The 21,699-nt window shown below is 43.7% G+C and overlaps 1 protein-coding gene across 6 annotated transcripts in view; it reads left to right on the top strand.

The window, feature by feature from the left end:
* The window catches only part of efr3a (EFR3 homolog A (S. cerevisiae)), a 328,887-nt gene that overhangs the window by 160,370 nt on the left and 146,818 nt on the right, over positions 1-21,699 (top strand). For all 6 annotated transcript variants that reach the window (XM_070892800.1, XM_070892793.1, XM_070892785.1 and 3 more), the window contains one exon: positions 9,491-9,628. In XM_070892800.1, coding sequence (XP_070748901.1) covers positions 9,491-9,628 — 138 coding nt within the window. The remainder of the gene's footprint in view (positions 1-9,490; positions 9,629-21,699) is intronic.

Below are 21,699 nucleotides of genomic sequence, written 5' to 3'. Positions count from 1 at the left end.
ACAGCCCTTCCAGTCATTAGTTCAAAGGGTGTCAGTCCTGTTGTCCGACTAGGGGTTGCCCTGAGTTTCATCAGTACTTGGGGTAACATGTCTACCCACCCTTTTCCAGTCTCTTCGATTGCCTTGGCTAGGGGCGCTTTTAAGGTCCTATTCATTCGTTTCACCAATCCGGAAGATTCCAGATGGTATGGAATATGGAATTTTTGCCTGATCCCCAGTACAGCGCAGGCCTGTTTCATCACCTTCCCTGTGAGGTGTGTACCTTGATCTGAGTCCAGCTGTTGTGGCATTCCCCATTGAGGTATTATTTCCTCTGCTAGGATCCTGGCCAGGGTTTCTGATGAGCAATTTCTAGTGGCGAAAGCTTCTACTCACTTTGTAAACTGGTCTATTATAACTAACCAGTATGTCTTCCCTTTGTTGCTGGGTTACGGTCCAGTAAAATCTATTTAAATTTTCCTAGGGTCCTTTCAGTCAGGGCTGATATCCCATTCTGACCTATACTTTTCCCTCTGGGTTGTATTTTGTGCATGTCAGACACTTTCTACAGTGTTTCTCTATGTCTCTACCCATTCCCTTCCACCACCAGCATCTAGACATCGAGTTTATCATGTTGGTTCTACCTGAATGGACATAACCGTGGTATAAATTTAGTAGGCTCCCCTGGATGCATTCCGGGGCCACCACATTCCCATCTTTCCTCCATACCCCGTCGGTCCCTAGTTGGGCTCCTCTGTGCTTTCACCCCTCCTTTTCCTGTGGAGTGGCTTCTCCCTGTACCTTAGCATGTTTACTTCCTCAGGCCTGATTGTACATGCTCTGACCTGGGCTTCCCCGGCCAGTGTACCTGTCTCCGCTACCCGCTTGGCCGCCTCGTCTGTTCATGCGTTTCCTTGTTAGTGTTGATTGGTAATTTTTATGTGCGCTTTGACTTTTATTATCGCACACTCCTTGGGTTAGGAGGGAGACTTCACTAATTTCTTAACAATCTCCTCGTGTTTTATTGGCCCTCCTCCTGAGGTCATGTATCCCGTCTGCTCCAGGCTATCATATAATCATGCACTACTCCAAAAGCATACCGACTGTCTGTATAGATGTTTACTCTTTTTCCCTTAGCCATCCTCAGAGCCTCGGTGAGAGCCACCAATTCATCCACTTGAGCTGAAAGGCCCCCTTCTAGCCATCCTTCCCTTCTAACCTGTCCGCTATTCTCTACCGCGGCCCATCCCGTCCGTGGTGTCCCGTTGATATAGCGGCGGGACCCATCTATTTAGATCCACGACTGCTTCCTCAAGTTGGGTTTCCACTAGCCTGACTACTTCCCTCGTCGTCTCCTGTCGGGCTCCACTGATGCTTCTCTCCCTGCGTAATGATCCATCCTGCAAGGTTGTTACAGTTGTCTTTTATTATTGTTACCGTCCCGTTTGGGGGGGCGGTAAGAGTATTGATTCCCACCTAGCCCTTCGTGCGTCGGATACCGTTTTTAACCTTTCTGCGTTAAGCAATTCTACTAAGGTATGCTGGGTATGTAGGATAGCGTGTCCCGACATTACTATTGGTTTGCTAACTCTGATGGCCCACGCAGCACAGTCGAGGGCAGCAACGCACCTCGACAGTCCTGCGGCCACAGGTTGCGGTTTAGCTGAGTCATATGCCACTGGCCTATGCCTGTCTCCATGTAATTGAGTTACCACCGCGTTATAATCTTTACTGTGATAGGTATAGATGTGGAAGAGCCTATTCTGGTCGGGTAATCCCAGGGCTGGAGCACGTGAGGGTTTGTTGTAACTTTGCAAATGCTGTTTCCTGATCAAGGCCCCAGTCCACTGGCTCTTGGAAGGGTTTCCCCCCTTTGACCAGGTCCTGTATAGGTTGGGCCATCTCGGCATATTCGGGGATAAAATTTTGGCAGTAGTTGAATAGTCCTAGTATCTCCCTGACCCCTTTCACAGTCCCTGGCCTTGGAATCGATCTAATCGCCTCCATTTTGTCCTCTGGCATCTGTCTCTTCCCTTGTGTTACAGGTTGAGCGTTCAAAATCCAGACTTCCGGGACGATCTGTGGCAGAGTCGTCTGGAATCCGTAAAATGTTCCGGAATCTGGACCCGATGACCCTACCGATCTCGGGGCCTCGCCTCGCCGCCCTTACCTTGGGGCCTCCTCGCCAGCCAGCCCGCCGGCCGATGAGCTCCTCCTCGGCGGGTCCTGCCCGAACAACTCGGCGGCTGGGCCCTGCCCACGACCTCCTGGATGGGGCCAGAGACCTGAACAGCTCCTCAGAGAGCAAACCCGCCCCCCCCCTTTCTGACGTTCCGAAATCCGGAAATACCCGAACGTGTCAGAAACACGTTCTGAAGTCCGGAAAAACGCAAAAACCAGCTTGTCCTCGGTCCCGAGGTTGCCGGATTCGGGATGCTTATCTGTATTATATATCCTAGGTATGTTACTTCGCTCCTTCCCACCTGTACCTTCCTAGGATTTATTTTTAATCCCACATTCTGTCGAGCTCCTTGCACTGTAGTTAAAGCTATTACGTGTTGTTCTGTACCGGAGGCAATAAGGATATCATCCATATACTGCAAAAGGGTGCTCCCTTCTCCTATGTCTACCGGTTCCAAAATTCCTGACCGTACTTGATGAAATATGCTCGGGCTATTGTGGAATCCCTGTGGCACTCTAGTCCTTGGGATTCTTTGTCTAAAGGTATGGCCCAAAATCCTTTCGTTATATTGAGCACGGTGACTATCTTATGTTCTGGATCCAGGCCATTAAAAATTGTGGCCGGACTTGCCACGACCGGGTGCTCTCTGGGAGTCACCTTATTCAGGGTGGTATTATCGATAGTTAACCGGTAAGACCTGTTGGGTTTCTTTACCGGCCACACAGGTGAATTAGTGGAGGCTATTACCTGTTTCTGACAGCACCAAAACTCTGTAGGTTGCATTACTCCTTGTACTTCTAATAACACCATCTCATTTAGGGTTGCTTTTCTATATCCCCTACCCACTCTTTGTATGTTAACGGTCCTGCGGGTCAGGGGCAAGTCTAAGTTGGTTATGGATACGGACACTCCTGTGTCTACTAGCATATTGCATTGGGGGCCCCCTAACACTGCACTAATAAACATTCTTGGATCCCCTAGTAACCGTCCCATACCTCTGCTGGGGGCCGGCAACCCCTAGCGTGTAATGGCTAATCGGAGCACGTTGCTAATATCCTCGTTGGAGAGCGTCTCAAGTGGGGACAGTGGTGGTAGTGGTGCTGGTACCTGTCTGAGCATATCCATCAGCTCTTCCCGGGTTAATGGTGTTCCCTTCTTTGCCTGTTGGGGGCCTCACCTTCCCGCGCCTCCTCCCTTATTCCAGCAATCTTTGGACAAGTGTCCCCGTTTACCACAATTATAACATTTCCCTCTAGAATTTCTGTATCCTTTCTTCTTTTGCGGGCATTCTTTACTGAAGTGACCTTCCTGATTGCAGTTAAAACATATCAAGGGAGCTGTACGGTGGTGTTCCTCCTCCCCCTTTGCCTCTGCTGCTACCGTCACTGCTGCCATTTTCGCTATCTTTTCCCTTTGTTCTGACTTTAACTCCTCTACGAGCTTTTCCCATTCCAGAGTTTCATTGTAATCGTCCCCCACTTTGAATCCTAACTTAATTATCTTTTAATGGGCTTCCCCCAGGCTATCCTTAAACATTTTTTAAAATGTTGCATCATCTTTGTCAGGGTCATTCGTGCCGGAGTAGTCTTTGTACTCAATCCATTTTCGTCCCCTGTATTCCCCTACGCTTTTGTCTGCCTTTTGAGTTACTTTCAGTATCCGCCTCCAATTTGTTCTAATCGATCCCCAGCACCCATCCATCCCGTGCTTGAGAAATTCCAATTTTTGTGCTTTTGGCATATCCGCCCCTCCCCTATTCTGCCAGTTCCTGCTTTGTACCAATTGTCGTTTTGTGCCAATTTATCAGACTCGTTTTGGCTTTTACCAGATTGTGAATGTCTGCTAAGGTTAGGTTTTGGGCATCTAGCATCTCTTCCATCTTTTGCCAGAATTCCATATTCCTACTATTTGATTTAGGGGTTCACAATTCATTCAATAGTATTTTTCTTCTGTTGACTGAGGGGTACCTCCTGTATGGTAATTTGGGCTGGTCTGTGTCCATTGGCGGGAATTGTAGTGGTGCGTATAGGCGCCGCTGGTAGGTAGCCATTATCATGTGTTGGGGGCCAATCTACTCCGTCCTAGTCATCGTCTACCCCCTTACAATGGTTAACCTATTTATGCTATGTTTTTATTTCAGTATTTTAATTTAGGAGTTTAGAAATTTACTGAATGTAATTGATCGAAACGCTGCTTCAATAAGTTAGTACAGAATGACAAAACCATTGGACAATAAAGCAGCTTACTTGTTTAAAATATTTAACTCTAGGTTGTTTTGCAATTTTGTATGGTTGAGCAAGTATGTACTTTATTAGTTGGTAAGTGAGTGCCTGATAATATTTTAGCAGGCTGTTGGATTTTCAGTGTGTTAGAATTTGTTAATGGCAATTATGTCAACGTTCACAACAGTATGTTTTTAACTTTGTTTATTCACTGAACAGTTGGCATATTGACTAAAAAAGGAATCTGAATAAGCTGGCATTCGCTTATGCTATTTGCTAGTCGGCTGTAACTTGGCATCATTTCACATTAATATGTAGATTTTCCAATGAAGAAGCTTCAATTTGGTTTAATTATTCGAAGCTGAAAATTCAGCTACAACATCAGCTGTCAGATCATGTATGAAACTTTAAAGGATAACGTTTCAGTCCAGTAAATTCAAATAAGTTTATCTATAAAAGCCTTCCATCACGGGTAGTTCTCTTAGTGAATAAAATTGACCATGGCAGTAATTGTGGGCACTGCTTGCAAATTTTGTTGTTGAAATTGAGAATAAGGGCACCTGCAGTATAAGCTATAGGCGTGGAATACTTTTTTTTTAAATCAATAAAGTTAAACCTTATAGAAGGTAATTTGCTTTGATTTGGTATAACAGACTATAGTTGACAGTTCACTGTAAATTACTTCTCAAGGTGATGCTATCATTTTCAAGTTTGCTTACGTAGGTCTTACTCATTTTATGATTTTGATTAATTTAATTGATTTAAAAAAAAAAATTGCTTCCCTACTAGAGGATGCTATTTTAGCAATTACCGTTTTTTGATCATCATAATCCTGGCCATTTCATTCTATAGTAGTTTTCCCAATCAGCCAGGATAGTAGCTAAAAATTGTTAAAATTGTCAAAGCCAGGTAATTTGATAAGGAATGGAGCTTTCTAACAATTCGAAATCTGCCGGGAATTAATCTGTTGTTTAATTAATTGGGCATGTTGTGCATTTGAGCACCATATTCTAAATACTGCAGTATTTGAAATCATCATAGTTCGGACTTGTATATTTGACAATAACTTGGCCGTAGAATATATTTGGATAAATGTTTTGATAATTTCTCAAATGCAGAGGTGTCCCCTCTAAGAGAAGATGCTGCTATACTTGTTACGTGATTTTCACAAACTATACTTAGCACAGACAATTGCCATTTTTAAAAAACTGAGCATGGATATTTATGGATACAAGTGGTATTGTGAAACTGTATTTGAATAATGTAGTATAAATGCCTGCTTAGGAAGCCATATTCCCAAAATTAGACAGTGATTCCCGATATTAACATTTAAAATCTTGGCTTTTCCTTCAAACAATCTGCTGCTGTTAAAATGAAATGTAAATAATGTAGCTTTTCCCTTAAGATGCATGAAATTAACAACTTGAATAGGAGGTTTCTGTGCATTTTTCCTAATTATTTTTTAATCCACTTCCTGGGAAATATCTACACCTTTCTCACTTTCATTAATTGCACAGATATTATGAGGATTTGGCAGGAGAAAAATTCTTGTTGGCTGAGGAAGTTCTTCCTTCCAGTTTCTGATCCTTTGTGTTTATTAGAATCTCAACCAAAAGCAGGTAGTCTGAACTTAAAACCAAAAGTGGTGAGATGTACAGCAAGTCAATGTTTGGGACTATATAACCCTTCTTCAAAACTGAGATCAGCATCTCATACAGGAGGTAGACTTGGTCAATGTGGCTATAGTTGCATTTACTGCAGCAAACCTGGAAGTTCTGATGCTATAGTTTTTAAAAGGCTGACCTCCAGAGAATTGAGTTACAGCTGTTAGTTGTGGCAATATTACTGATTTCTGGAAACGCCTCTACTTTGGCTTACAATGATAAATGATGATTTTTCCAACCATTGCCATAATCACAATTTTGATCTAACTGAGCCATAACTTGCTGGGAATGTTATTGTCTCTTCCAACTACAGATCCAAGAGTCTGTTTTAGAGCCATTTGTGCACATCACCTGCCTTTGGGGATCACGTTGGGTAAAATGCTCTAAGTTTTCCATTTCTTATGAAAGGTGTAATCTGTTCCTATGTGGGTTTTGAATTTGGTTCTGAACAAGCTAAGTTCAAAGACTTTTAAACCTATTGGTCTCTGAATTTATATTTAAGGCAAGAAAATTGCCTTGCAGGTGTCTGCCTTGGCTCTGTAGTATCAGTGGTACCTTAGCCTAATTCTCTTATCTCCTTTTGCATGTGACTTACAGTTACTCAACAACTTTGTTACTTTGGGATCTCAGTGCTACTGTTACTTCTGGGTAAAGAACTTGGGATGTGTCCCAGAATTGGGCATTATAAGTGAAGAGGGGAGAGGGTAAACACAGCTGACTGCTTGGGGTAAGATTGTTTAATAATGTCTGGAAGTGCTTTGACTTGTGGAATAAAAGTAGTATCAAATTGTGTGCTTGAGGGCGCAGTCATATTTCTTGCACCGTCAGAGGTTTTTGAGGGGAGCATGATGGATGCAAAATGTAACTCACTAATGGAAGACTTGCTTTTTTCCGTTTTGTCTTGTATGTTTTTATACTAATAATTAAATTAGTAATTATGTTTAATTATCAGATTTTGGTTTTAGTGCCAATTTGCATTATAGAACCATTTCGATTGAAGAGGCTCTAACATAGCTTGCTGCTGACTGTCTCCATTTTATACTACAGGATGGTATTGGCCATCTGTGAATAATTGCGTGTACGATTATTACACGAGGCCAGTTAGTGTAAAGTTCCATTTAGACTGGCACCTATTGTGATGTCTGGGGAATACCAATACAGACCAGTGAATTGCTGGCGAGAGGTGAGCCCACTTGCAGCCAGATCCAACATCAAATATCTACCCTGCATGGCAACTAATGTTTGTTTATATTTGCCAGCAGTTAGATGTCAGAGACGCTGAGTAACATCCTGTCCCATGGCACTAGCTTTGCATTGTTTACTCTACAGAGTTGCCTCTGATGGCATATTTACCACCTGAGGGGAACAGTGTAAAGTAAATGGAGTAGTAATGACTGGTCTTATTATGTAACACTTAAGATTACGATTGGAAAAAGTTTGTAAATGTTGCTCACTACTATTTTTTTCAGTCTGAAAATTTGCATTGTATAGATAAAATGATCGCACAAATTTTGTACATTTAATTTCCTCTGTAAACTATTAGCAAAATTGCAACTTTTTGCCCACAATACTTGGACTGCAGTTACTCATTTGGCAAACCACTTGATCTAGACTCTGAAGAGCCTAAAGAGACTTGTCAAAATATATTTTGATCTTTTGGGCAAATTTTTTATAAATTCCAGTTGGTTTATACATAGAAGAACATTTAATTGTTGCAGCCACCCCTTGTTCTGCTGGAAACAATATAGATGTCAAATTCATCTTGGGTTAACCTCTTTTAAAAATTAACTTGTCAGTTATTTTTCTTTTTTTCCCCTTGTAATCCCTCTCTCTCCCCAAAAGAGTCTTTTTTTCAAAATTAAAATCTTCTCCCTTTTATCCCCTGAGGTCTGCTCCATTCCTAGAGTAAGAGTGATGTAAACAGCAGTTAAGTATACAGGTGTCAGTTAATAGACAATTTCTCCCCCATATACAAAGGTTGAGTAGAACATTATTTCCAAGCATTTGTCCAGTCGACCTATCCAGATGTTGCATATAACTTTGAGTTAGTTTTGTGGGTCTATCAAGTGATTTTACTTTTGAGTAAATCAATGTGTTCTTTAAAATTAAATTAATTTATTTTGTTCAGCCTTGGTTTAGTTGTAGCACTTTCGCCTCTGCATCAGAAAGTTGTAGGTTCAAACACCACACTGGGACTCGAGCACATAATCCGGGCTGAGCTGCTGTCATTCAGATGAGATGTCTGCCCTCTTGGGTGGATGTAAAATATTTCATTGAGCTATTAGAAGAGGAGCAGGTGACTTTTCCCAATGTACTGGCTTGCATCAATCCCTCAACCAACGCCACCAAAACAGTTTAATCATTTATCATTGTGGTTTCTGGGACCTTACTTTTGGCAAATTGCCTGCTGCATTTTACTTACATTAAAACTGTGACTACAATTCAAAAGTACTTCATTGGCTGTGAAGTGCTTTTGGATATCCTGAGGTCGTGAATAGCTTCCTGTCTTTTTTTTCCTGGTTGATGGCAATGCTGGCAGAGTGGATAGGATGTTCAATGTGATATTGAGCACCCGGTAAGCAGTAGCTAGGACTGATTATCAAGGCTGGAATAGGTTTGGAGGTATTTTAAGATGGAGGAAAATTCTTCATTCTCCTTCAAGGTTTAGAATAGGGTGGAGGTGGGAACTCTTGTGATTCTAGCTAATCATGTATGACAAACCAGACAAAGGATGAGAACAAGTAAGATGATGGAGTAGTTTCAGTTTGCTCGTCTATTTTTGTTTATGGGCTGGTGGAAGAAAGTGTAGGCAACCTACTGGGAAGGAGAATAAGGCAGACAATCTGGTAGTCAACCTTATGGGGGAAAAAAGCTTTGACTTCCATGATAAGTAAAATGCACTTCCAGACGTGTCTGTTTTCCACGCTCGCTCATCCTTCGTCTTCCCCGCCCCCCCCCCCCCCACCCGCCCAACCCCCTTTTTGCTTCGCCCCCCCCCCTCCCATCGGTCTTCCCCAAGCCTTCCTTGTTGTGATAGCAGGAGAGAGATCAATAATAGCATGCTGTGCCACTGTTACTTGATTGGGCTATGTGTGGGATATACTATCCTATATTGGGCTGATGTATTTTATAGGACTAATGACTGCTGAGGGAACTCCGTTTGAAAGGCTAGGGTTTGAGGTATTGGGCTGGGAAAAACTTGGATAGTGAAAGACCTGTACTGCTGTGTATAATAAAAGAAATGACACTGATGTTCTATACCCTAGTCTGGTGTGATGGATGGATCAGAGCTGTTAAAATAGTTATGTGAGAAAAATGATTTATTGCTTCTCTGACCATATACGGTATAAACATTAAAACATTTATTATTAACCCGACATGCCATAATGCAAAAGTCATTTGTTAAAGCAGGTTCTTGATGTGCTGCTTTCCTTTTTTTTCAGCAAGAACAACCCTCCCTCAATACCAAGAAGTGCTGATAAAGAAGAGAACCCTGCTGCTCTAGCAGAGAGTTGTTTTCGGGAACTGCTGGGTCGTGCGGCCTATGGTAACATGAACAATGCCATCAGACCTGTACTAGTGTAAGTCAAAAATAATGTTTAGGGTGGTGTCACTTTTTGGGATGTTTGACTATTTCTCCACAGGAAAAATGTAGGAGCAAGAAAATGTTGCATTCACTTTTTATTTTAAAAAAAAAAAGACATTGAGACAAAAAGTGATTTTAAAACAATGTTTTCCTCCCCTCTTCCCTCATTCTCCCTTCTCTTTTCTTTGATCTCTTTCTCTTTTCCCCCCGCCCCCACAAGAAACTGGTGTCCAGTGGAGGGGGTTGCTTCAATCTTGATAAGGGTGCTAAGAGGACAAAGGGTAGAATTGGGAATGGTGCTCATTTGAAGGATGGCTTAGATTGAAAAGGGTATTCATTTGGGTGAGGTGGGAAATTTTTCAAAGGTTGCAAAATGAAAGGGGAAAGAAATTGTAAAGGATCATCATGTGAGGTAGGAGGTGTTTTTTGGTGTGCTTTATTTTTCTTCCTCCAATTGAAGAGATTGGGAGGTTGGGAAGGATTATTGTCTAGTTGGACTGGCAGCTGGAGGAAACTATTCGGTGCCACACAGTTGCAGCACATGGGCAGGAGCGGGCTGACCCAGACAGCATTTGGGGCTCAGGTGTGTAAGGAGGCCTACAAATTGACATACCCAAGATTGTGCTAAGACAACACAAATGGCTGGTGAGGCAGGGCCCTGATAACACTTGCCACAAGTCTCGGTATGCAAGTTAGAAAAACTGCCAGAAGCCATTACATTTTCTGGGGATATGAATATAAAACTAATTTTACATTTCTTTATTGAAATTGTATTCCATTTGGCTATGGTGTAGTTTGGGTAATGATCCTTTCTCTTGCAGAATTGCAATGGAATTTTGTATAATTTTTGCAGAGTTCTACTATATATGTATGTATGACTGACCTAGTATATCTCCAATCCATATAATTTAACATGATAGAGGTTTTAAGCTGCAGGCAGGCATGGGGAGTTTTGGGGTAAAAAAGACTTCCCTTCCTCGAGGCGGACTACCTGATATATGGAGGGCGAGATGTTGACGTCCTATAACGACCATGGAATCAAACAAATGAAACCTTTGGTTCAACCGGCTTTATTTCGAGCAAATGCAAGGGAAAGTTCATTCGTGGAACATAGAAACATAGAAAATAGGTGCAGGAGTAGGCCATTCGGCCCTTCGAGCCTGCACCTCCATTCAATAAGATCATGGCTGATCATTCACCTCAGTACCCCTTTCCTGCTTTCTCTCCATACCCCTTGATCCCTTTAGCCGTAAGGGCCATATCTAACTCCCTCTTGAATATATCCAATGAACTGGCATCAACAACTCTGCGGTAGGGAATTCTACAGGTTAACAACGCTCTGAGTGAGGAAGTTTCTCCTTATCTCAGTCCTAAATGGCTTACCCCTTATCCTTAGACAATGTTCCCTGGTTCTGGATGTCCCCAACATCTGGAACATTCTTCCTGCATCTAACCTGTCCAGTCCCGTCAGAATTTTATATGTTTCTATGAGATCCCCTCTCATCCTTCTAAACTCCAGTGAATACAGGCCCAGTCGATCCAGTCTCTCCTCGTATGTCAGTCTTGCCATCCTGGGAATCAGTCTGGTGAATCATTGCTGCACTCCCTCAATAGCAAGAATGTCCTTCCTCAGATTAGGAGACCAAAACTGAACACAATATTCCAGGCGAGGCCTCACTAAGGCTCCGTATAACTGCAGTAAGACTTCCCTGCTCCTATACTCAAATCCCCTAGCTATGAAGGCCAACATACCATTTGCCACCTTCACTGCCTGCTGTACCTGCATGCCAACTTTTAATGACTGATGTACCATGACACCCAGGTCTTGTTGCACCTCCCCTTTTCCTATTCTTCCCTCGTGTTCTTGCCACCAAAGTGGATAACCTCACATTTATCCACATTATACTGCATCTGCCACTCGTTTGACCACTCACCTAACCTTTCCAAATCACCCTGCAGCCTTTTAGCATCCTCCTCACAGCTCTCACTGCCCCCCCCAGCTTTGTGTCATCTGCAAACTTGGAGATATTACATTCAATTCCCTCATCCAAATCATTAATGTATATTATAAGTAGCTGGGGTCCCAGCACTGAGCCCTGCGGCACCCCATTAATCACTGCCTACATTCTGAAAAGGACCCGTTTATCCCGACTCTCTGCCAACCAGTTCTCTATCCATGTCAGTACATTACCCCCAATACCATGTGCTTTAATTTTGCACACCAATCTCTTGTGTGGGACCTTGTCAAAAGACTTTTGAAAGTCCAAATACACCACATCCACTGGTTCTCCCTTGTCCATTCTACTAGTTACATCCTCAAAAAAAAATCTAGAAAATTTGTCAAGCATGATTTCCCTTTCATAAATCTATGCTGACTTGGACCAATCCCGTGACTGCTTTCCAAATGTGCTGCTATTTCATCTTTAATAATTGATTCCAACATTTTCTCCACTACTGATATCAGGCTAACCGGTCTATAATTACCCGCCTTCTCACTCCCTCCCTTCTTAAAAAGTGGTGTTGCATTAGCTACCCTCCAGTCCATAGGACCGATCCAGAGTCGGTAGACTGTTGGAAAATGATCACCAATGCATCCACTATTTCTAGGGCTACTTCCTTAAGTACTCTGGGATGCAGACTATCAGCCCCTGGGGATTTATCGGCCTTCAATCTCATCAATTTCCCGCCTAATAAAGATTTCCTTCTGTTCCTCCTTCTCACTAGGCCCTCGGTCCCTTAGTATTATCGGAAGGTTATTTGTGTCTTCCTTCGTGAAGACAACCAAAGTATTTATTGAACTGGTCTGCCATTTCTTTGTTCCCCATTATAAATTCACCTGAATCTGACTGCAAGGGACCTACGTTTGTCTTCACTAATCTTTTTCTCTTCACATATCTATAGAAGCTTTTGCAGTCAGTTTTTATGTTCCCAGCAAGCTTCCTCTCACTCTATTTTCCCCCTCCTAATTAAACCTTTTGTCCTCCTCTGCTGTATTATAAAATTCTTCCAGTCCTCAAGTTTGCTGCTTTTTCTGGCCAATTTACATGCCTCTTCCTTGGATTTAACACTATCCTTAATTTCCCTTGTTCGCCACGGTTGAGCCACCTTCCCCGTTTTATTTTTATTCCAGACAGGGATGTACAATTGTTGAAGTTCATCCATGTGATCTTTAAATGTTTTCCATTGCCTATCTGCAGTCAACCCTTTAAGTATCACTCGTCAGTCTATTCTAGCCAATTAACATCTCATACCATCGAAGTTACCTTTCCTTAAGTTCAGGACCTTAGTCTCTGAATTAACCGTGTCACTCTCCATCTTAATAATGAATTCTACCATATTATGGTCACTCTTCCCCAAGGGGCCTCGCACAACAAGATTGCTAATTAGTCCTTTCTCATTACACATCACCCAGTCTAGAATGGCCAGCCCTCTAGTTGGCTCCTCGACATTGGTCAAGAAAACCATCCCATTACACGCCAGGAAATCCTCCTCCACCGCATTGCTACCAGTTTGGTTAGCCCAATCAATCAATCAATATGTAGATTAAAGTCGCCATGATAACTGCTTATTGCACGCATCCCTAATTTCTTGTTTGCCACTTACATCATAACCTTCAAAGTACAGAGGTTTCAAGTACAATTTATATAGAGGGGAGCTACCCTCCTACAAAATCATCAATAGGTTTACTGCTATCAGCGAAGTTATATTGATTTGTCGTTTCTTATCAGACTGGCTCTGAGTGATGCATGCAATGTCAATCATGTTGTTTAGTGATGTGATCTTTGCCTTAGTCTCTCACTAGTTCTGTTCCCAAAATACTAGCTTTCTTATCTCTTGGAGACTTCTAGCCAAAATGTTATGTATCGTAACTGCTGACCTCTACAGTCTTTGTGTTTGTACGGTTAAGGATGAATTAACCATCAAACTTAATTCATTAAGTATGCTTTACCTACATAGGTAATAATCCATACCGTAAGGTAGAGGAACTTCTCCGATTCCTCAGACCCTCCTAATACTGCTAAGCCCTTTTGATCTGTCTGCTTTTTGCCTGCTACAACTCTATACCTCTTACAGGGAGGTTCCAGTCTTCCTGGGTTCGCATTATTTTAAGTTTTCAGCTCCCATACTGTGACACAGAAATGAACAATATCACTATAATAAAACTACTTACTTGCCAGAAGTTGCTTCACTGTTCTAATAACCAAGTCATTGAAATAAACAATTCAAATACAATTTTCATTCGGCACATCCTCTTGCGTGTTCCCTCAATCTCATTTTAATTTTGAAACTTTAGTGTTACTTGTTTCTGCCTAATCTGACATCAAAATTTATTAAAAATCCTGATTTTTATTTTAATAAGTAATTGAGATTCATTTTATTAATAAATCTTACATTTTTCTTGCTTCATCCAACTCCAATTAGAAATAAATAGCAGCATTGTTGTGACTTTTTTTTAGATCTACCTAAATAGGTACTTGACTGAGCAGTAATCTGTTCCCAGACTCAGCCACTCTGTAACCACGTACTAGACAATAACAGGAGGCAGTTTTGCTTTTTATTAGCTTTCTACTGAGGGTAGTGCGTTTGATGTAATGGAAATGGATTTCAGCAAGGCTTTTGATAAGGTCCCATGGGGCAGACTGGTCATGAAAGTAAAAGCCCATGGGATCCAGGGCAAAGTGGCAAGTTGAATCCAAAATTGGCTCAAAGGCAGGAAGCAGAAGCTAATGGTTGATGGGTGTTTTTGTGACTGGAAGGCTATTTCCGGTGGGTTTCCGCAGGGCTCAGTACTAGGTCCCTTGCTCTTTCTGGTATACATCAGTGATCTAGACTTGAATCGTCGAGCTACAGTATGCAGACGACACCTGCATCTGCGCACAAGCACAGGCTGAACTCCAGGACATAGTCGACGTATTTACTGAGGTGTACGAAAGCATGGGCCTTATGCTAAACATCAGTAAGACAAAGGTCCTCCACCAGCCTGTCCTCGCTGCACAGCATTGCCCCCCAGTCATCAAGATCCACGACATGCCCATGGACAACGTGGACCACTTCCCTTATCTCGGGAGCCTCCTATCAACAAGAGCAGGCATTGACGACGAGATCCAACACCGTCTCCAGTGCAGCCTTCGGCCGCCTGAGGAAAAGAGTGTTTGAAGACCGGGCCTTCAAAACTGTCACCAAACTCATGGTCTACAGGGCTGTAGTAATACCTGTCCTCCTGTATGGCTCATAAACATGGACCATGTACAACAGACACCTCAAATCAATGGAGAAATACCATCAACGATGTCTCCGCAAGATCCTACAAATCCCTTGGGAGGACAGGCGCACCAACGTTCGCGTCCTCGTCCAGGCCAACATCCCCAGCATTGAAGCACTGACCATACTTGATCAGCTCCGCTGGACAGGCCAGATGGTTCACATGCCAGACACGATCTCCCAAAGCAAGCGCTCTACTCTGAACTCCTTCATGGCTAATGAGCCAAAGGTGGGCAGCGGAAACGTTACACGGACACCCTCAAATCCTCCCTGATAAAGTGCAACATCCCCACTGATACCTGGGAGACCCTGGCCAAAGACCGCCCTAAGTAGAAGAAGTGCATCCGGGAGGATGCTGAGCTCCTCGAGTCTTGCCGCCGAGAGCATGCAGAAATCAAGTGCAGGCAGCGGAAAGAGCGTGTGGCAAACCAGTCCCAACCACCCCTTCCCTCAACGAATATTTGTCCCACCTGCGACAGAGACTGTGATTCTCGTATTGGATTGTACAGCCACCTAAAGGATTCATTTTAAGAGTGGAAACAAGTCTTCCTCGATTCCGAGGGACAGCCTATGATGATGATGGTGAGACTTGAATATAGGGGGTATGATTTAAGAAGTTTGCAGATGATACTAAAATCGGTTGTGTGGTTGATAATGAAGAAAGCTGTGGACTGCAGGAAGATATCAATCAACTGGTCAGTTGAGCAGAACAGTGGCAAATGGAATTTAATCTGGAGAAGTGTTAGTTAATACATTTGGGGAGGGCGGCTAACGAGGAAAGGGAATACACATTAAATGGCAGGACATTGAGAAGTGTAGAGGAACAAAGGGACCTTGGAGTGCATGCCCATAGATCCCTGAAGGTAGCAGGTCAGGTAGATAAGGTGGTTAAGAAGGCATATGGAATGCTTGCCTTTATTAGCCGAGGCATAGAATACAAGAGCGGTGGGGGGGGCGGTGTGCTTGAACTGTATAAAACACTAGTTAAGCCACAGCTGGAGTACTGCGTGCAGTTCTGGTCACCATATTACAGGATGTGATTGTACTGGAGCGGGTACAGAGGAGATTTACGAGGATGTTGCCGGGAATGGAGAATCTTGGCTATGAGGACAGATTGGATAGGCTGAGTTTGTTTTCCTTGGAACAGGGGAGGCTGAGGGGAGACCTCATTGAAGTGTATAAAATTATGAGGGGCCTAGATATAATGGTGAGAAAGGGCCTATTTCCCTCCTTAGAGGGGTTAACAACCAGGGGGCATGAATTTAAAGTAATTGGTAGAAGGTTTAGAGGGGATTTGAGGGGAAATTTCTTCAAACAGAGAGTTGAGGGGGTCTGGAACTCACTGCCTGAAAGGGTGGTAGAGGCAGAAACCCTCACCACATTTAACAAGTACTTGGATATGCACTTGAAGTGCTGTAACCTGCAGGGCTACAGATCTAGAGCTGGAATTTGAGATTAGGCTGGATAGCCTCTTGTTGGCCGGCACGGACACGATGGACCGAATTGGCCTCCTTCCGTGCTGTAAACTTCTATAATTCTATGATCCTAGGTTGTGGTCTTCACCTGTGATTTAGTTGAAACCTAAATTCAGCAATTGAGGAATTATGGTTTCAAACTTAAACTTGCTCTGATTTCATCCTCATTGAGAATGAGGACATTTAAGCTCTGGAAATTCATGGGGTTTGGGAGCTTTGGCATATCCTGGCATGAGTGCCGAGATGTGCCTGCCCAAGACCCCTGCTGCTGATTGCACTAAAGTTCATGGGGTGGGGGAATTTTAACCTTAAAAAAAAAAAAATGGTTGGGTTGGGGACATGTGCATAGTTAAGGTGTTAAAAATGGGAATCCCGACCTGAATCCGTTTCCAACCCGCCCACTTCCGCTGCCAGGAGGCAGGCCATCTATTTAAATATAATGAGGCTGAAAGCCTCTGCTTTAACCTCAATTTTGTTTTTAAATTTAGCTGTTCAGGTTTAGCACGCCTCGTGAAACCTGTCGGCTAATGCAAGGCAAGGACTGCTGGGTCGAGGGATAAGTGCCTTTACACTTGCCTCCTGCATCCAGGGTCCCCCCTAACCCACCCCGCCTGCGATCAGGCACCCTCCGCCATCCACCAGCCCGCCCCCCCCACCCCAATTCTCCTCCAGACTAGTAATTTCAGCCCCTCCCATCCCGTGCTCTTTCAGGCTCCTGATCTCTGCCCCTCCCCTTGTGCTCCTCCAGACCTGTGATTTCTGCCTCTTCCCTGCCCAGTGCTCCTCCAGGCCCAAGATCTACTTGTGATGTTCCGCCCTCATTCCCCTGTGCTCCTCCGACCGCCCCTGAGCTTTGCCGACCCTGGCCCGCACACGATCCCTCCCTCTTGTCTCCACCCGCCCATAGCCAACCAAATTGTCAATCTGATAAATTCCATCTTTCTTCAGAAGCCCAGGCTGGGATGTTAGTTTGTGCCCCTGGTGGATTTTGGGCCCCCAGATGGATTTTCGACCATCAGTTGTCAGGAACATGTGCTTAGCCTAACTGATGGTTCATCTGCTGATTATATGCCTGGTCCTTTTGGGGCTCCAGATCATGGAAATTCCCAATATAAGGAGTTTCTGTCCTCCCCCAGTTAATGATGCTCTTGTTTTGCAGTGGGCAGTGTCTCCACACCCACAAGGCCATCTGGATAATTCAATTCAATGCAAGGCTAGGTCACTATTATCTGGGTCCTGGCCTAGATTGTGGCCATTGACAGGCTCTCACTGAAACTATGACAGGAATACGCTGGAACGACCAGGTACTTTTTTGGTCTTAATGTGTTTCTTTTAAATGAACTGTAACCATAATTACTATTATCAAGGTGTCGTATATAAGAGTTTTTCTATGGCATTATTTGATTTTTGTTTAAATTTGTTTATGGGATGTGGTCATCGCTGGCAAGGCCATCATTTATTGCCAATCATTTATTGCCCCTGAGAAGGTGGTGGTGAACCACCCTCTTGAACTGCTGCAGTCAGTATGGTGAAGGTACTCCCATAGTGCTGTTAGGAAGGGAGTGCTAGGATTTTAACCCTGCGTTGATGAAGGAACGGTAATATATTTCCAAGTCGGAATGTTGGGGAACTTGGAGGTAATGATGTTTCCATGTGCCTGCTGCAATTATCCTTCCAGGCGGTAGAGGTTGCAGGTTTGGGAGGTGCTGTCGAAGAAGCCTTGGCAAGTTGCTGCAGTGCATCTTGTAGATGGCACACACTGCACCAGTAGTCGAGGGTTTGAATGTTTAAAGTAGTGGATGGGTTGCCTATCAAGTGGCCTGCTTTGTCCTGGATGGTGTCGAGCTGCTTGAGTGTTGTTGGGAGCTGCACTCATCCAGGCAAGTGGAGAGTATTCCATCACACTCCTGACGTGTGCCTTGGATAGATGGTGGAAAGGCTTTGGGGAGTCAGGAAGTACGTCACTCGCCACAGAATGCCCAGCCTCTGACCTACTCCTGTAGCCACAGTATTTGTGGCTGGTCCAGCTAAGTTTCTGGTTGATGGGGGAGTCGGCAATGGTAATGCCGTTGAATGTCAAGGGTTGGTGGTTAGAGGTTGTTGCTGGAGATAGTCATTGCCTGGCACTTGTTTGTCCCGAATGTTACTTGCTACATGTCATCCAGGTCTTGCTACGTGTGAGCACGGGCTACTCCATTTTCTGAAGAGTTGCGAATGGAACGGAACACTGCAATGATCTGTGAAAATCCCCATTTCTGACCTTATGATGGAAGGATGGTCATTGATGAACCAATTGGAGACTGTTGGGCTTAGGATACTGCCCTGAGGAGTTCCTGGGGCTGGGATGATTGACCTCCAACAACCACAGCCATCTTCCTTTGTGCTGGTGGGACTCCAGCAAGCGGAGAGTTCCCCTGCCCCCCCCCCCCCTCTCCAATTCCCATTGACTTCAGTTTTACTAGGGCTCCTTGATGCCACACTGTGACAAATGCTGCCTAGTTGTCAAGAACTGTCACTCTTGCCTCACCTCTGGAATTCAACTCCTTTGTCCATGTTTGGACCAAGACTGCAATGAGGTCTGGAACCAAGTGGTCCTGGTGGAACCCCAACTGAGCATCAGTGAGTAAGTGCTGCTTGATTGCACTGTCAATGACATCTTCCATCACTTTGCTAATGTTTTTGTGAGTAGACTGATGGGGCGGTAATTGGTTAGATTGGATTTGCCCTGGATTTTGTGGATAGGGCATACTTGGACACTTTTCCTTATTGCCTGGTAGATGCCAATTTTGCAGCTGTAGAGGAACAGCTTGGCTAGAGGCGCGGCTAGTTCTGGAGCGTAAGTCTTCAGTGCGACAGCCAGTATGTTGTCAGGGCCCATAGCCTTTGCTGTATCCAGTGCGCTCAACCATTTCTTGATATCGCGTGGATTGAATCGAATTGGTTGAAGACTGGCTTCTGTGATGGTGGGGATCTCCGAAGAAGATCGATATGGATTATTCACTCGGCACATGTGGCTGAAGATGGTTACGAACACTTCAGCCTTATCTTTTGTACTGGTCTCTGCCATCATTCAGGATGGGGATATTCATGGAACCGCCTCCTCCCATTAATTGTTTAATTGTCCACCACCATTCGCGACTGAATGTTGAAGGACCGCAGAATTTTGCTCCGATCTGTTGGTTGTGGGATTGCTTAGCTCTGCCTATAGCATGCTGTTTAGCATGTATGTAGTCCTGTTAGGTCCTTCATTGAAACACCTCTGAACTCATTCCTTTTTGGCGTGGAAGCAAGTCATCCTCGTTTCGAGGGACTGCTTAATGATGTAGTCCTGTGTTGTAGCTTCACCAGGTCGGCACTTTATTTTTAGGCATGCCTGGTGCTGCTCCTGGCATACACTTCTTCACTCCACATTGAACCAAGGTTGGTCCCCTGGCTTGGTGGTAATGGTAGAGTGAGTGATATGCCAGGCCATGCGGCTGCAGATTATGGTGGAATACAATTCTACTGCTGCTGATGGCCCACAGCGTCTCATGGATGCCCAAGTTTGAGCTGCTAGTTCTGTTCTGAATCTATCCCACAACACAATGATCCAGCTCTTTGACTATGAAAGGTTCAAATTTTCTTTAAACCATTTCATTAGCTGATTGAAAAGTAACAGCCAATTAAAAAAGGACAATGAGGAAACTCATGACATTTAAGCTGTTACAAGTCTGAGCAGCTTATTCAAGCTACAGGGCAAGGTTATCTGGAACTGGTGCTTTAATCTGAAATGTTTGTTCATGTTGCGTCAAAGGTAAAGCCAGATGAAAGAGTTGTATTTGTACGTTCTGCATAACCTATTACAGTCCTAATTCTGCTATGAAGTGCTAATTTCTTTATTTAAAACCTGCACTGCATGTAATGAAATAATATACCCAGTGTTATGCTGTATAGAAATCAAAGAAGCTGGCACCTTTTCATAATTAAATTTGTGAAAATATATATCTGTTTCATGTTTTATTCAGTTTCCACCTGATCTTGCTTGAATTGTAAAATTACTTAAAACAAATACATTTTTTGCGCAATTTATTGATGCTGAGGTACTTTGGAAACCGGACAGCTACTAAAATATATACTCTTCACAATATTACTGAATATTTTACTTTAAAATATACTATGCTTCCATACCTTAAAAACTCTGCCTTGGAGATTCCTAGAATGTAGCGGCGGCATATGATGCAACAGTGAAGTTGTGCCGTTTTTTTTTTTCAGGACATTCATGTGTAACTGATTTTTATCTGTTTACACCAATATATCTCTACGTGCGAACTTCCTCAATTTGTTTGTGTTGCTTCTGAGATACCTCTGCTGGCCCCTGTGCAAGAAATCATCCAGTGAGTTTCCGAGAATTGCATAAAGACTGTTGCCGCAGATTTGTGTTCACAAATTTAGACGTAGCACACCCCAAAGTTTTTGTATCCCTGATCTCTGGTTATACATCCCCTTCCACTATATTACAACTATCCAAGTCTGTAGACAGCTCTTACTAGAGTCTTAGATCTTTTGCTGTTCCTTAACTCTACCCATAGTAGGCTCAAGTTTTGGACCCCTGCTGGGACGGCACACATCAGAGAGGCCCGCCTAATTTGTGGAACATAAGTTGTGCTGAATACTTACCTCGCGATTCTCAGCTATGTGTCGGGCCGTTTCCAGCTCGGCGCGGCACAGCAGGAGCTGCTGGGGGTGGGGCAATGGCGTTGCAAGCAAGAACTGCCGGCAGTGGGGTGAGGCTAGGGCCCAGCATAATTTTACTGCTGGCAGCGTTGCACATGCGCGTTGGAGCGCATGCGCATTGGCAATCGGCCATCTTTAAAGGTACATGCAGAAGAGTTATTTTTGGTTTTGTGGAGCTGTGTAAAGGCTTCTGACTTTTTGTGCCTGAAGGAGTGCTTTTAGCAGTACTGTGGAAGAAATCACCTGTTGGAATTAGTGAGTGCTGTTTGTTGCTGCTAAACTTTCAGAACAAGTGTTGCATAGGTGCATGCAAAATAAGGACTGTCTTTTGAAAAATCAGAGTGTCAATTCAGCAATGAAACCACGTTCAAGAACGAAGAATTTCTTGCATGAGGAAGTGGAGACATTAGTTAATGTCATGAGCAGAGATGACAGGAGCTGGATACCAGCAACAGAGGTCGCACAAAAGTGCCACCCAAAGAAATGAAGAAACGCTGGAACCAAGTTGCAGAAGATTACTGCGCAGTGGTGCATACCAGGAGATCTGGGAACCAGTGTAAAAAGAAATGGCACGACCTTGGTCAAGTAGTTAGTGTAAGTAATATTTTCATTTTTC

Source organism: Pristiophorus japonicus, chromosome 1, assembly GCF_044704955.1.
Source record: "Pristiophorus japonicus isolate sPriJap1 chromosome 1, sPriJap1.hap1, whole genome shotgun sequence".
NCBI classification, from domain to species: Eukaryota; Metazoa; Chordata; class Chondrichthyes; family Pristiophoridae; genus Pristiophorus; species Pristiophorus japonicus.
This window is presented reverse-complemented; position numbering and strand designations above follow the sequence as displayed.